At 42.9% G+C, this 15,121-nt stretch overlaps 2 protein-coding genes across 2 annotated transcripts; one reads left to right on the forward strand and one right to left on the reverse strand.

Moving 5' to 3' along the window:
• Positions 1 to 1,433: 1,433 nt before the first annotated feature.
• On the reverse strand, positions 1,434 to 9,100 carry arrdc3a (arrestin domain containing 3a). The gene is made up of 8 exons (XM_030417192.1): positions 8,551 to 9,100; positions 6,593 to 6,674; positions 6,336 to 6,483; positions 6,035 to 6,137; positions 5,588 to 5,844; positions 4,904 to 5,060; positions 4,663 to 4,805; positions 1,434 to 4,537 (listed from the first exon to the last, which is right to left on the reverse strand). The coding sequence occupies exons 1-8, from the start codon at positions 8,828 to 8,830 to the stop codon at positions 4,469 to 4,471; spliced, it is 1,239 nt and encodes a 412-aa protein (XP_030273052.1). The 5' UTR covers positions 8,831 to 9,100; the 3' UTR covers positions 1,434 to 4,468.
• Positions 9,101 to 10,425: 1,325 nt separating this feature from the next.
• On the forward strand, positions 10,426 to 15,037 carry arsk (arylsulfatase family, member K). The gene is made up of 8 exons (XM_030416041.1): positions 10,426 to 10,668; positions 10,809 to 10,938; positions 11,199 to 11,358; positions 11,703 to 11,985; positions 12,101 to 12,272; positions 13,540 to 13,764; positions 13,907 to 14,122; positions 14,209 to 15,037. The coding sequence occupies exons 1-8, from the start codon at positions 10,567 to 10,569 to the stop codon at positions 14,481 to 14,483; spliced, it is 1,563 nt and encodes a 520-aa protein (XP_030271901.1). The 5' UTR covers positions 10,426 to 10,566; the 3' UTR covers positions 14,484 to 15,037.
• Positions 15,038 to 15,121: the final 84 nt, after the last annotated feature.

Raw genomic sequence — 15,121 nt, forward strand, 5'->3', positions numbered from 1 at the left:
CTTTACAGGTAAATGTTAAAACATTTGTGCAAATGAGACTTTAGTAGAGAAAAGAGCTTAAAGTCACCAAGAGGGAATGATTTGATGCCTGAAAAGTTTATGGGAAATGACACGGAGTCCCGTGCTGATACCTCCCCCATCATTCAGTAGGGATCAATGAATCAAGTGTTTTGCTGTATGTCGACCTGTGAGTGTTGTTCACTCGGCCGGCGGCCTTCAACCAGTGTAAGGTTTCACTGAGACTTTCCTAGAGAGGGGTGCTGACTGATCACCAGGAATAAACAGCTAACCCCGCCATGGTCTGTGTATTTGGTTTAGTTACTGTTTCCTGTTTTATTCTGTAAGGTTCATCCTCATGTGTCACCTGTCCCTGATCACCTGTGTGTTTAAGTCTGTCTCTCCCCCCTCTCTTGGTCAGTTTGTCTGTTTTGTTCCCTGAGTTTGTTCCTTGGGTTTCATCTGAGTTCCTGTGGTTTATTCGGTTTGTACTAGCTCTTGAAGACTTTTATTCCCTTTGTTCTTGGATTTTCCTTCTGTGTGTTTTTTCATTAAATCTTGCTTTTTGTTCTAATATTCGTCTGAATTCGGGTCCTTTTTTTTGTTTAACCTTAACAGACCCGGCCTGGTCAGTATTAAAAGATCTGCTCTGCAAATTCAAAACCATCTGATTTGAGGGACATAAACTTCAATAAAAGAAAACGAGCCTGTAATATAAGTTAAGGAGTCTCTGAGTAAATGACTTGGCACTCTGAATCACTCAGACCTGAAGCAGTCCCATAATTCACATAAGTGGCACTTAAGCAGAGGGAGAAAAAAAAAAAAAAAGAAGTGCTGCTTTTTTCTCTCTTCTGAGGAATCCTGACTTAACCTCTGGAAACTCTGGTCACTAGAGACCAGTGTGGACATGTACAAGCCGACTGAAAAGAGGAGTAAACCCTGAGGTTTAGGGGCCATGATTGTTTCATTTTGGGGATAATGATTTCGGTTGACTCTTTGGCAAATGAAAATCTCAATAAAACTGTAATTAATTGTATCACTATTTTTAGGATTAAAGAAGGGCTTATTCCATGAAAGTCTTTGGGTTGTACTATCATGTAACTTTCTGCAAACCAGAGGTGCAGTACATGAAGCCACCTCCAGGGGCAGTGTTGCACTAGTTATAAGAGGATAATCTGTGTCCAGCACAGTGGCACCCTGCATGCTTCTAATCGGAAGCTGTCCTGACCCAAATAACAATTTTCTGTCAGTGTAAAGCAGCTGGTAATGATTAATCATCTGCAGCTTCATTCGAACTCTGTATGCTGCTCAGCTAAAGGAATGTTTTGTCGTAATTCTGTCAGAAAATCAGTTGCTCAAACAAAGGTTATAACACTATTGTTGTTGTGGTATGATTGTGTTCGGTCTCGCATAAAAATTCAAATCACAGTCCGTTGTAATTTAGAACAAAACGTTTATTCAAATCAAAAGGAAGAACTAGACAAAAGGTTAAATCATTCAGAAAGTAGTATATTCATAGAATATCTATACATCGTCATGATAAACAGACAAAAAAAAAAGATAGTAACATACAAATGGAGAATGAAGAAAAATTCAGTGAGTGATATTGCACTTTGTTTCTAAAATGTTTCAGATCCCGTCTCCCAGGTTCTTTACCTCTGAACATTTCAGTTCCTGCCTTTTATCGGGGCAGGAGTTTAGCTTAGTTTTGACACTGGACTTCTCTGAGGCCCAAGCAAAATGGACTATGGAATTGACCAACCTGAAACAAATATGTAAGCTTATTCAAAACCGCGTAGCTTGATTCAGTTTCCCTAGGATAAAATCCGAACAAACTGCAAACGAATAGCACAGGAAAGAAGGTGAGTTAAACTGTGGAAGAAGCAGTTTGTCTGCTGTTATCTAAATGTTTCTCAGAGGTGGGGGGAAGGGTGCTGATCAACAGCTGCCACCCCCCAGGCCTGAGGGGGATCAGAGTGGTCAGAGAGACTAACTCAGAAAGGTTGCTTTACACAAAAAACAAACAAACTAGGAAGCAAACTAAACCAATGCCCGGAAATACATGAAAAATAAAATGAAATCAGTCAACCATCATCAGCTCCAGAAAAATAACACAGTCGAGAGACCTGTCCAGGATGTCTTTTTTTTCTTTTTCTTTAAAAACACTTGCTTCTTAAGGACTTTTTTTTTTTCCCCCCCTCTTCCCTTTTTGTCCTTTTTGAATAAACACGGAAAGGTCTACAACACACAGGTGTGTACGAACATAACAAAAAGGAGGACAAGAGTTGGACATAGACGCCGAAAGATGAAGAATCATGATCAGGTCTTTTCTGTGTCAAGGCCACTAAGATAAGATCACTTTAATAATCTGCACTTTGTCGATTACTGTCAGAAGCCGTAGATTTAGTGTAGTCGCAGCTGGATCTCGATAAGAGCGTGCACACACACGCGCGCACACACACACACACACACACACACACACACACACACACACACAAACTGGTGTCAGCTACGTTTAAAATGTAAACTTAGAAAAAAAGTCACTAATCCTAAAAAAAGTTAAATAATGCGTTAATGTCCTACACAACACTGCTTTACTGAGAAATCCTTGTTAGCGTGGTTAGTACCAGATGGTTTTTCTCCAGACCTTCACCACTGAATGCTCTTTTTTTCTTATTATTTTCTTATCAAAAAAAAGTGCTGCTTTTTTTTTCTCTTGACTATGACAAACCTCTGTTGCAGCTGGTCGTTTGTGTTGAATGAGTTAGAAAACCAATGTATTACTCATGTCAACCTACTACTACTTGTTCTGACCAGTCCCAACAGAAGTTTAGCAACGTCCCCAGCTTGTGGGATTCCTCCTTTTCCTTTCTTTTTTCTTTTTCTTTTTTATAGATGGCATTCTGGCTTCACTGGTCTGGTAAAATCAAACTGCTTGTTGGATGATCTGGGCAAGTGCAGCAGGACAAAAAAAGGGAATGTGATTCATCTCAGAAAGCTGCCTTGCTGCAGGTCTATTCTGTCGTTTTGGTAGTTTAAAAAAAAAACAAAAAAAAACTCTTCATCAATTTCAACAGTGCGATTTAAAATAAATCCTAAAACATTTTTTTTTCTCTCTTTTTTACGACCGTTTGGCAAGTGAGAAGACCACCTGAGACAGTGCTTTTTTGGGGGGGCAGTTATGCAAGCCTGGCTTGCCCTGAGATTAGGAGTAGAGGGGCTGCAGGCAATTAGGGTGAGGCGAGTCCCTCCACATTGTACCACCCCCTCTGTTTCACACAAACACACAGCGTTCACACACACAGACTCACACGTTTCTCTTCAGCTACAATTTGAGTGGCAAATGCAGGTCTGCAACCCTCCTAGTCCAAATCCAGAGCAACCTCAACACAAAAAAAAAAATGCTAAAAGCTATATTCTATGATTGGAGCTAAATACAAAAACAGAACAACAGAGCTTAACTAAAAGAGGAGGGAAGCCACACTTGGATCCAAGCTGAGGAGGCAACATCATAAAGAGCTTCCAGATGGAGACAGTGTGCTGCAGTTGTAGTAAAAGTCCAGTCTAGTTGTTGTAAGTCACTGAGGAAATGTCATAATGGAGAAAAAAAAGAAAGTTCTTAAACAGCTTAAACAAATTCAGTGCATTGTTCTCGTCCTTTTCTGTCTTTTTTTTCCCAAAAAAACAAATCCTGCTCTCAGCGCTGCTCAAAGTTATGCAGATGAAAGTCTTTAAGTTAAGCCTGCAGTCTCATATTCTTAGTCTGGCGCATTACAAGGCTGAAACCAAACTATTAGTGATTTTTTTTTTTCAATTCTTATTAAACGGAGCCACACAACTCAAGTAAAGAATAAAATGTGCAAAACAAAATTCCAAATGAGGCAGGAGGACCTAGTCTTTGCTCTATAGTTGACCGCTGCCGCTGAATGCTTCCATTCATACAGACTATGGTGGTTAGAACGTTGTCGTTGTTGTTATTTTTCTCTCTTCATCCCGTTTATCTTTAGGTGATTCTGCTGAAGTCTGGACATGATTTAGTCCTGCCCTTTGTGTGAGGAGCCATGTCCTTATGTGCCATGAGTACAGAAGAATCAGGGGTTAAAGAGGAGCTTGGCAGACTGAGCCCTGCTGATTCCTCCTCGTCACTGTCAGTCACTATCAGCAGGGCTCTCGCTACCAGTGGGGTTTTTCATACAGACTGAATATGTGTTCGTCTGTACATATCCAACCCCACACTAGTGACTCCTGTTTCTCTCGCCGAGGGAAGGCAGGAACAGATTTGTCCAACCCAACTCAACTGTGGGTATTTGTCCAAGTCTTTGTCTGTTAGTTGGTGGGTTGGATACTTTTCTCTTGACGTCAGCAGCGTTGGGTGAACGCTGTTGTTGGAGAAAAATAAACAAAGCTGAGCCTTGCAGGCAGGTTTTCTTTGAGCTCCCCAAGTCGCTCGGGGGAATTTCAGGAGCACCTTTCAGCGTGATGGACAGGCGTCGAGCCGGCGCTCCTCTGTACGGCTGGCGTGATCTGGGTTAGGATCGATCTGGAGTGGAGGGGAGAACAGAAAAAGAGGGTTCATTCAATGAAACGCAGAGCTGATTTAATTCAGTCTGTAACAGGGAAATTAATGGACAAATGCTTTGCTCCCCCGTTTCATTTGGTGCTCACCTCAGAGTACAGAGGAGGAGGCTGGAAGCGGAACTCGTGGATGTAGGCGAAGAGAGGTCCGTCCAGCTCCTCGCGGGCAGCTGGAACATCCAGACTGCTCTGCCTCTGCTCTTCTGTTACAATTTCTGCATAGCTTGGAGGAGCTGCAGAGGAAGAGCAAGCCACGTGTTAGCATTCAAGGGAATTATTCTCCACACCACAGAAACAGAATCTGAATCATGACCTTGAGATCCAAACCCACCTTCAGGCCTCTCAGGCAGACCCATGCCCAGCCAGCTCATGCTGCACTGGCTGCTGACACTGGAGGTACGGGAGCCGAAGGGGTGGAGAGGGATGGTTCCGATGACCAGGGGCAGGTTCAAGGACAGGTTTATGGCCCCAGGGATGTCAACGTATACCTGAGCACAGACATGAGGAAGAGGTTATAATATGCAAGTCATTCTGACCGTGTGGTAAATGTGCTGCCCTGTAGTAAATAACTACTAGGCTCTGGAGCTGAAATTAAAACCATGCTAGCCAGGGCTAAATGGGTTGCGCAGTCATTCAGCGATATGTGGGTCGATGTCTTGAGATTGAGTGCTCATGCAAGGTAGAGCCCTCAACTGGTGGCTGTCTGTTCACAAGGTAAAGAGGTCATAAGCACCCTCTAGGCAGGTGTTACTAAAGATATTCTGGGCTAATGCTCTTAGCAGCATGTTGAGAGAACACCTGGTGCAGTCCAATGCCAAGATTTGGCAGCGCGAGCTGAGTCAGCCAGGTCTTTACCTGGAGAGTTACTAGCTTACTGGGAAATATTGATTCGGTACGGATAATAGTTATGGTGATAATAAGTACAAGAAGGCAGAGCGGCTTATGTGTCAGTGCAGGTGATGACTACACTGGGGTCATGTGTCAAACAGGGTTAAGAAAAAGTAACTGTTCTCACCATGAGGGAGTACTCGACTCTGATGATGCTGCAGTCCAGGATGGAGGGTGACACAGGCGGGATCTTCAGCATCTTGCCGCTCCAGGTCTCAGTTTTGCCCGAGGACAGAGACTCTCCCCGCAGGTTGGCCACCAGCTGCTTGACCTCCTTCGTCTTCCCTTTGGCATAGAAGGTCTGGGTCTGGTAGATGGCTGCCTTTGGAACCACCATGCGGGATGAGCAGTTCTCGATCTCTGCAAAGATCTGGATTGACTCTCCTGCAGGGTTCAAGAGGGTAGAAGGAGGGGTGAATCAGAGTTTATCTAGGTCTCAGTCAACTGTAATCATCTGTTTATTTCAGGCTTTAATGACGTGATGAGCAGAGTGTGGTACTTTCAGGAACGTATCTGGTTAATGGATGACGAATACGATTATCAAATGCATTATTAATCATAAACGTATTCTCACCTGGGGTGTATCCCTTCCTTTCAATTTTGGCACTTAGGGAAATAGGACCTGAGGTGCAGAACCAACAGCAAAGCGTCTTGTCTTTCGTGCCGGCCTGTGGTGACTGAAGAAAAAGAAAAACGGATGCTTTAGCAAATTATCTTCATATTCCGCATCACAACCAATGAAAGTGGTCAATAATGATGTCTACGCCACTCTGATCCTGCCGTCCGTGCGGCTATCGGTCAAAACCAGACTACGCTTTCACTTTGACACTCAATCGATGCTGAAAGTCTCCCAGGGCTGCCTCAAAAAGACTCACCAGCAATAATGGAGTGTTGATGTCAATGTGCTCAAAGACTGTAAATTCCTTCTTGGTCTTCATGGGCAGGAGCCATGGCCTGTGGAGTTCTGCCTTTACCCAATAGCGCACACTGCCGTGCTTCCCTTCAAAGGAGGTAGCCAGAGGTCTACGGGAAATGAGAAATGAGGGGAAAAGAAGAGAAGCGGGTTATTTCAACTGTCACAAGCTCACCGCTGCTATTACTGAATAATGACAGTAATGATGATTCATCTTACGTCTGTGGAAGCTCGAGGCTGAATGCATACTCATGTCTTCCTGAATGGATAGTGGTGAGTCCTTCCTCCGAGTTGTCATCGTCTGAAAAACAAGGAGGACAAGATTCCAAACACATGTATACCATACCTGGGTAAAATGCTCTACGAAGGCATCTGAAAGTCATACCAAAAAAAAAAAGAAAAAAAAAAACACAGGGTGGGGGAGACAAAAGAGAATAAAAGGGATTTTACTATCATATCTGTCTGTGATAAATTAATGTATTGAGAGAGAAAAAGAAGAGCAGCAGCACCTAAAGTAAGTTGATTGAGGTGGTAGAAACTGAGCGTGAAGGATTGTGCTCTGTGGACAAAGAGCTGCCATTTGTGATGGCAACACACAAGCTATGATGGGGAAAAACCCCGGGTTACATGGGGCAACACTAAAGCCTGTTCAGTGGGTAAATGTTTTTTTGTTTTTTTTCTTCAATACACTCAGTACACTTCTTTTTCAGAGGGAGGGAGGGAGGGACACTTTCGAATCGTCGAATGCGCGTAAATTTATTTTTGTTTTGTTTTCAATAAAAAAAAAAATCATATATATTTTTTTTCATTCAAAACATCATCAGTGCGTTGTTATTTTTTGAAGAGCTGTATGGACAGGCCGGGTGTGCTTCTGCCAGCTCAGCACTCCCTCCCCCTCGCAGCAGCAGCAGTCGTGTGGTAAACAAGTGCGGAGCTGTCAGTCAAACGGCAGACTCCAGCAGGAGGAGACCGGCCGAAACCGGTGCGAGCAGCTTCCCACAGCCGCTCTGCTCTCATTACGCATTCATTGTGCGACATCCGCAGCGGGCGCTACTACCGCCAGCCTGCCTTGCCTGCTCCCCGCACACACGCACATACACACATTACCGCAGCTCAGTCACTGGATCTGTTTTAATAAAAGAGCTCGTAATGAAGATGTCGTTGATATAGGGAATGCGGCGCGGGTTTGCAAACGTCTTAGCTCCGCATTTAACACGTTTTTCGCCGCAGTTTGCTGAACAAGTCTGCCTTCATGACAGCCAGCGTCACACACGCCCACCAGAAACTACGAGAGGTGTTGCAGACGCACGAAAAGCTCCGAGAAGACACCAAAATGCCGACCAGTCTGCGGATAAATCGGCACCGTTTTGTGTTTTGACATATCTCGAGCACAAAATAGCTGACAATTAAACAAACATCGACGTTATATGACAGCAGACTCGTGCATAATGTGATGTGTTCAAAGGAAATAAAGCAGCACCTCCAAATACACAAGCAGAATGAACCTACAGGTGCTCGACAGACTTTTTTCTACATTGCAGGTGTCTTAATTAAAAAGTTGCAGAATCCTCTGTCAGTCTCTGCATGACGGTGATGTCATTGGCCACACATGAGCACCTCAGCCAATGACGCGCGGTCGAGGGAGGGGCCATGCGCGTCGCCCCGCCCTCCCCAGGTCCAGTTTTCTTAACAGGATTGAACCGCTTTGAACAATGGGTGGAAACTTAAGAGAAGCTACAAAGAAACAGCCATTATGATGCTTTTCTCGAGTGAAAATGTGCGTCAAAGACGCGGAGACATCACCGCAAGGTATTCATCTATCGTCCCATGGCTCAAAAACGGAGAATGATTGTCGTTTTTCCCTTCAAATATCCTGAAAAACACTTGCCCGAGCTGCTGTCATTCATTCTGTCACTTTGACACAAGCGACCGAAGATGGAGCTGAATACAGCCAATGTCACAGAAAACATTTGTACCGACAACCACCTCAAAAAAAGGCCACACAACGAAAGTGATCAGTTTCTATCATGTGTGTTATTTTCCACCATTATCTCTGTTCCTGACATCCAAGTCAACAGCATCCTCCACTGAGCCTCATCCCCAGCCAGCACAAAGAGCATCTCACAGTCAGTTTCTCTAAAACTTCTGCTAAAAATGTCAAATAAGATCTCTCTTACCTCTCTCGTGTCCAATCAAAATATCTTTGTGGTTGAGATATTCCACTTCTTCTGTGTAGTTTTGCGTGTAGGCAGTGTTGGATCCAGCATTTCTCGATTCAGTCCAACGAACTTTTGCAAATCCTTTTGCGTGGATTTTGAGAGATTTCACGCGGATTTCTCCCGTGACTTCGATGACCACCCTCCCTGAGACGCAGTCCCCGCTGGAGAAAACGGGAACGTTGCTGTCATTGAGACAGTCGTAGCTTACTGTGAAGCTCTTTACCTTTCCTAGCACCATGGTGGAAAGAGATAGGCTACAGAGACCTTGAAATACAAAAAGAGTCTGTGAAAAAATAATCTCATATGAAAAAGAGATGCAGTTGTAGACACTGATCAGTATCTCTGCCCTGCACGCAGCAGGAGGCACGATCAGTGGCTTCTTTGCGAGCAGTTCATTGAGATGTGTGATGGCTGAATAACAGCAAAGGATGCTGTTATCATCCGCCTCTCTGCGAGTTGGTCTCCAGTCAAAGACAAGGAAACCCCCGTAGCTCAGCTCACTTTAAGCGACGGGCTGTGTGAAAAACAACCTTGGGCGCATGCGCAGGGCTCCACTGCCCCCTCCTTCCGCCTTCTGGAACAAGGCAAAGAGAAGTGTGGCAGCGAGCCAGATGACAAGTTTGGTCAAACAGCTGAAGGACTGCACAAAGAAACGCTCACAGTAGTTTTAGAACAGGTTGTTGTTATTACATCGTTATATATTTTATAGGTTTTTCAAATACATGAATGCGTCTGCCAGAAAAGTCTCAGTACAATTTCTTTCCTGGCTTTCAGATGAGGAGATGATGGAACAATGAAAAAAAACACATCCACTCTTCACAGTATGTGTAGCAGTTCTCTTATACAGCCTGCAGCCTCGTGTGCAGGAGTATGGCTCAAGTGTCTGCCCATTCAGCTCTGATATAATCGATACAGAGGCTCACTTGAACCTCCACATCTATGTGCAATCAGCAGAAAACAAGCTGAATGTTGCCTGATGCCCGCAGCACAAGGATTGCTGTCCTGTGTGGGACTTTACGATCCAAGGGGGGAAGAGGGTGAACAGGCTCCCCAGAAACGCTTCCCTTACATTCAATCCCACATACCTTGTTTTTGTACAATATCCATGCATGTATACAATGGGGGGGTTGGGATCTCTCATTGTACTGAACTCACGCTTACAGAAAAACAACTCTGATGTCTGAAACGCCACCTGGCGGGCCTCTGCGATGAGCTGCAGTGTCACCTGTTGAGCGCTTTCAACAAACAGCTCATAACTGCAAAACAACCCTTTTCGTTCTAATTCTCCGTGATTATTTACGAGGTGCCACACCCGTTCAGTAATAAGGCGATACAACCTCCACACCATCGGATGGTATCTGACTAAAATTGGGCGTTTGAATAAAATACGTAATTTAAACCAAATAATAAGGAATCGTATTTCGTGCTACCCCCTTTAATTTGAAAGTGGATCAGTTACAGTCACATGATTTGTTTGATTTCACAAGTTATTAGTCCAACTAAATATTTGGTTTCTCGTACACAAAGTACAGCTGTGATCATGACAGCGTCAGCCCAACATAACTGCATTATTGATGTTTTGATAAAAGACGAATGCTGCCCTCTAGAGGTCCCACTTTGTAATCACATGTATAAAAAAACAGAAACAACTATTTATCCTCATTTTTAGATCCTTTTTCGAAGTATTTGTTGGAATGGTTGGTGGCAGTTATGATGAGTATATATAAAAGTATTTATGTTAATAAGTTAATTGTCTTTTCCGCTTCACCTCAATTAGCACAGCTGGACTGACACGACAAACTCTTATTTTGAAAGCGTAACCGGGAAGTGCATGTGAAGTTCCTCAAACGAGAAAATAAGTATCGCTCGCAGTCAAAGAGGAACACTGGTTGAATGTCTCTCTGTCCAGACAAATCTCTACTTTTGAAGACAGCAGCTCACCCAACTTGAAGGCGGTGCTGCGCCGTCATCATTATGAAGTCCTTGGCTTTGATTCTCCTGTTTCAGATTTATGGTCAGAGTTTGAGCCAAAATGCAACCAGACCCAACATTGTGATGGTGATGAGTGATGCATTTGTAAGTATGAATTAGGCTTAAGTACCTTGCTTTTAAAGCACAAGATGACAGGAGATACTTACTTTTTGTCATATTTTATCTGTTTGACGGTTCAAATCTGTGACTTTGAATCTGAAAGGTCAGTTTTCCTCTTTCTGCAGGATGGGCGGTTGACCTTTGACCCTGGCAGCAGGGTTGTGCAGCTCCCATATGTAAACTACCTCAGGGAGCTTGGTACAACATTCCTCAACGCTTACACTAACTCACCCATCTGTTGCCCCTCAAGAGCAGGTAAGTTACCCGCTAAAAGACTCAAATCAAATCAAATCAACCTTTATTTATATGGCGCTTTTCATACAGAAAAGTATCGCAAAGTGCCTTACAGAGATGTACAGAAAAAGAGAAACATCAAATAAAATCAGGAGAAGAAAGTTAAAAGAACCCAACCCTCCCACCCCCACTCTTTCTACTCCAACTGTAAAGACACTGTGGTGTAATTGGATAATGGTGTTATAATAAATGTATTACAGCTGCTTACTCTTTGTTCTCAGCGATGTGGAGTGGTCAGTTTGTTCACCACACTCAGTCATGGAACAACTACAAGTGCCTCGATGCTAATGCGACAACATGGATGGATTTGCTAGAGGCCAACGGTTATCTTACCAAGATGATGGGCAAGCTGGACTACACCTCAGGGAGCCACTCTGTCAGGTAGGCCGACACGGTCAGCAATGTGGATAGGAGTGGCTGTAAAGTGGTGCCTGTATCTCGGACAAGAGAAATACCATAATAAAAAGGGCGTTTCAAATAAAACACCTTCATTGATCTTTTCTTATTCCTATTCACCAAACTAAGATCAATATAACACATGTACACAGCATTAATAACATAAGATACTGTGTGTGTGTGTGTGTGTGGGCAGCTACTTTTCCAGATCAAAATGAATCATCTTTCTTTTATGCTTGTCCTCACTTGTTTCGTTCCACTTCCCGTTTTCTGCGTCTCTGCCTGCATCTTGTAAACCTTTTGCATGTGTTTCTGTGTCGCTCCCGCAGTAATCGAGTTGAGGCCTGGACACGGGATGTTCAGTTCCTCCTGCGCCAGGAGCCCAGGCCTGTTGCGCAACTTGTGGGGAACATGTCAACCATGAGGATCATGAGAAAAGACTGGGAAAACATAGACAAGGCTACAAACTGGATCCACCAGAGAGCTGCACCCTCACACCAGCCCTTCGCTCTGTATGTTGGCCTCAACCTACCTCACCCATATAGAACTGAATCCATGGGGCCCACAGCAGGAGGATCCACCTTCCGTACCTCACCATACTGGCTGGGAAAGGCATGCTCTTACTTTGTGCATTACTTTAATGTTTTTGTCCCATTATTGCTGCGTTACATTGTATGTTTTTATATAAATCACTCTAAAATGTTAAGCGCTTATTTTACAAACACAGGTGTCTTCCGAGCTCATCACTGTTCCTAAATGGCTGCCTCTGGACTCCATGCACCCCGTTGACTACTACTCCACCTTCACCAAAAACTGCAGCGGTGTTTTCACTGAGGAGGAAGTCAGAAGCATACGGGCCTTCTATTATGCCATGTGTGCCGAAGCTGATGCCATGCTGGGTGAGCCGACAGCAGTAATTCACTAAGGGGCAGTCTCATTGAACGGGAGGTACTGGGTCTGACAGCTGTCTTTGAGCGTAACCCTGGTCTTTTGGCTCAGATTCAAACCAAACTCTGCTGCCAAGATGATGAAGCAGACCGAACCTGCAAGTAGCAGTTTCTTTGTTCAGGCTCACAGATCCAAAACACGAGTAAGCATTGTTACAAAATCAACACTAAATTCTAAGTGCTGACGTGAAAGTAGTCTTAGAGAGGGACATTTTGTGACAGCCAGTGTACCACTCTATAAGACAAGGCGTAGCATTACATTGACGGATTTTAAACACCGAGTTTCTTCAGCAGCACGGCTGTTGATTTACTGCTATCTTGTTTCACTGCCTTCACTTGAATTACTTTTAATAAAAAGGCCCTCAAGAAATACAGGCAGAAACCAAAAAAGTAAATGCTTTTTAACGCTGCACTGATCTGATATTGCCAATATTGATTGTAATTTTTTTTTTCTACATTCACTTTCCCACTTAACATATTAGAAATCAAAGGCATCATCATTTATCAAAAGCTTAGTTAACAGTTGCGTGTGCTCAATAAAGGATTTATTGATTTTAGTAGGGAATTGTTCTTGCTTTACACCTGGTAGCTGTTGCAATTACACAGGTGAAGGCGGAGATGCTTTGCTCTGTGTGAATCACCATCGGCGGAGAATTGCCGAACCACCGCTCCGGAGATAATGCGGAAAGGCTGTTTAAAAACGGCTATAGTTTACTGTTGATAAGTGTGTAATTAACTACTAATCAACACATAATAAAGTAACTTAATAAAGCAACCAAAAAGGTTTATCATTGACATGAAAGGGAAGTTAATTAATCAATAAATGTGTTTTTGATGCAGTTATGAACAATTATAGGAAACTAAATAAAGCTTATCTTAATGTTGAGAATCGTTAATACGTTCTTTATGAGTGCTTTTAAATGTGTTATAATTGAACAATAAATGTTTTCATGAAGCTATTATTAAAGGTTATATACTAAACAGTACTCTTTAACATGTTGACAAGCATTTGCTATATAAATGTCTTGTAATAGGTGTTAGTTAGTAGTTAATAAGGGCGGCATTACCTATTAACAAACGTCTACTACAAGGACGTTAATATGAAGTATAATCCAACTCCATCCTTTCACTGCTGTTTGAATGATGTCTTTGACTGAATTAAGAAAACACCCAGAAGAAGATCAGCGCTTACTCATCGTCTCCAACACTGTCCCAACAGGCCGGGTGATTTCAGCTCTGAGAGAGACTGGCCTGCTTAACAACACTGTTGTGATCTTTACGGCTGACCACGGAGAGCTGGCCATGGAGCACCGGCAGTTCTACAAGATGTCAATGTTCGAAGGCAGTTCCCATGTTCCCCTGCTGATCATGGGACCTGGGCTGAGGTCTGGCCTGCAGGTCAAGCAGCTTGTGTCTTTGGTTGATCTCTATCCCACTGTGCTGGGTAAGGAAGAAGACAGAAAAACATAAAATGAATAAAATAAAATGTCTGTTGTAGGTTGTAAATCATTTAAAGAATATAAGCAATGGTAGATTTTGATTTGACATTTTTAATGTTTGATGTTACACACTTTTTTATTTTGCAGACATCGCTGGTCTGTCACCGGTGGGTGCTCTCAGTGGCCACTCGCTTTTTCCTTGGCTATCCAAGGCCAGCGCTTTTTCCAAGAAGGAACATCCTGACTGGGTTCTGAGCGAATATCATGGATGTAATGTCAATGCCTCTACATACATGCTGAGAAGTGGCCGGTGGAAATATATTGCCTATGCAGATGGCCTGAGTGTCCCCCCACAGCTTTTTGGTGAGTCCTCATGTGCTTTCAAGAAGATACAAACAGTCATAAAACGGTGGCTGTTTTTGATTTTCTGTACACGTTCTGTTTTGCAGACTTAACAGTGGACAAGGAAGAACTTCATAATGTATCCCCCAAATTCCAAGATGTGCGGGCGCATCTGGACAAGCTTTTGCGCAGCATTGTAGACTATCCAAAAGTCTCCACAGCGGTCCACCTCTACAATAAAAAAGCTTTTACAGCGTGGCGCAATGGTGTGGGGAGAAACTACAGCCAGGTCATTGCTAACCTCAGGTGGCATGTGGATTGGCAAAAAGATCCATTGGCCAATGAGAAAGCTATTGACAAGTGGCTCAATGGCTCTTTTTGATATTTTTATGGTTGTAATGATGGCACACTTTAAGGTGTGTGTCCTTTAATGAGCTGGACTCAAATTCAAGCTTGGATTGTTATAATTTAATAATACGAGAACTATTGATGGGTGGCTCTGCAGCTCTTAATGATATTTAAACTGTAACAGCTGTAGAGATGGAACATCTCAGTCTTTGTTTTTGTTTTTTTTTATGTCCTAAACTCACACTCTGAGACTTTTAGTTATATGTCATATCTCATCACTATCTCAAAACAAATGTTCCAGGTCTGCAAGGTCTGCAACTAATGAGTATTTTCAATATAATACTCAGCCAATTATTTTCACAATTAGCCTTTTAATTATTAAGTCTATTATAAGAGGCAAAAATTTGAAAATTGCCCAAAATCATGTCTTGAAATTGAAAGAAAGAAAGCAGCAATGTTTTCAACTGACCATTGCAGCTTAATTCCACAGAGACTTTGAGCAAGAATTGTAACTTATATTCAGTTCCTTCGTTTATACATCTCTTCGTTCATTTTGTTTTTCAAATAAATAAATATATATTTTGCTCACTTTTGTATTGATGTGTCGTTTTTTTTTTTGTTTTTTTTTTGTGCTTTTCTGCAAATTATTTTATTTTGAAACTCGAAGAAGGC

Source organism: Sparus aurata, chromosome 5 (assembly GCF_900880675.1).
Source record: "Sparus aurata chromosome 5, fSpaAur1.1, whole genome shotgun sequence".
Classification (NCBI taxonomy): domain Eukaryota; kingdom Metazoa; phylum Chordata; class Actinopteri; order Spariformes; family Sparidae; genus Sparus; species Sparus aurata.

Bases quoted from the DNA above. Each gene is read 5' to 3' on its own strand.
- arrdc3a (XM_030417192.1), bottom strand. From the start codon at position 8,830: ATGGTGCTAGGAAAGGTAAAGAGCTTCACAGTAAGCTACGACTGTCTC. The intron at 6,675-8,550 runs GTAAGAGAGATC...CTTGTTTTTCAG, and splicing joins TTTGATTGGACACGAGAGAG to ACGATGACAACTCGGAGGAA. The intron at 5,061-5,587 runs GTGAGAACAGTT...GTCTGTGCTCAG, and splicing joins GAGTCGAGTACTCCCTCATG to GTATACGTTGACATCCCTGG.
- arsk (XM_030416041.1), top strand. From the start codon at position 10,567: ATGAAGTCCTTGGCTTTGATTCTCCTGTTTCAGATTTATGGTCAGAGT. The intron at 10,939-11,198 runs GTAAGTTACCCG...CTTTGTTCTCAG, and splicing joins CTGTTGCCCCTCAAGAGCAG to CGATGTGGAGTGGTCAGTTT. The intron at 12,273-13,539 runs GTGAGCCGACAG...CTGTCCCAACAG, and splicing joins CGAAGCTGATGCCATGCTGG to GCCGGGTGATTTCAGCTCTG.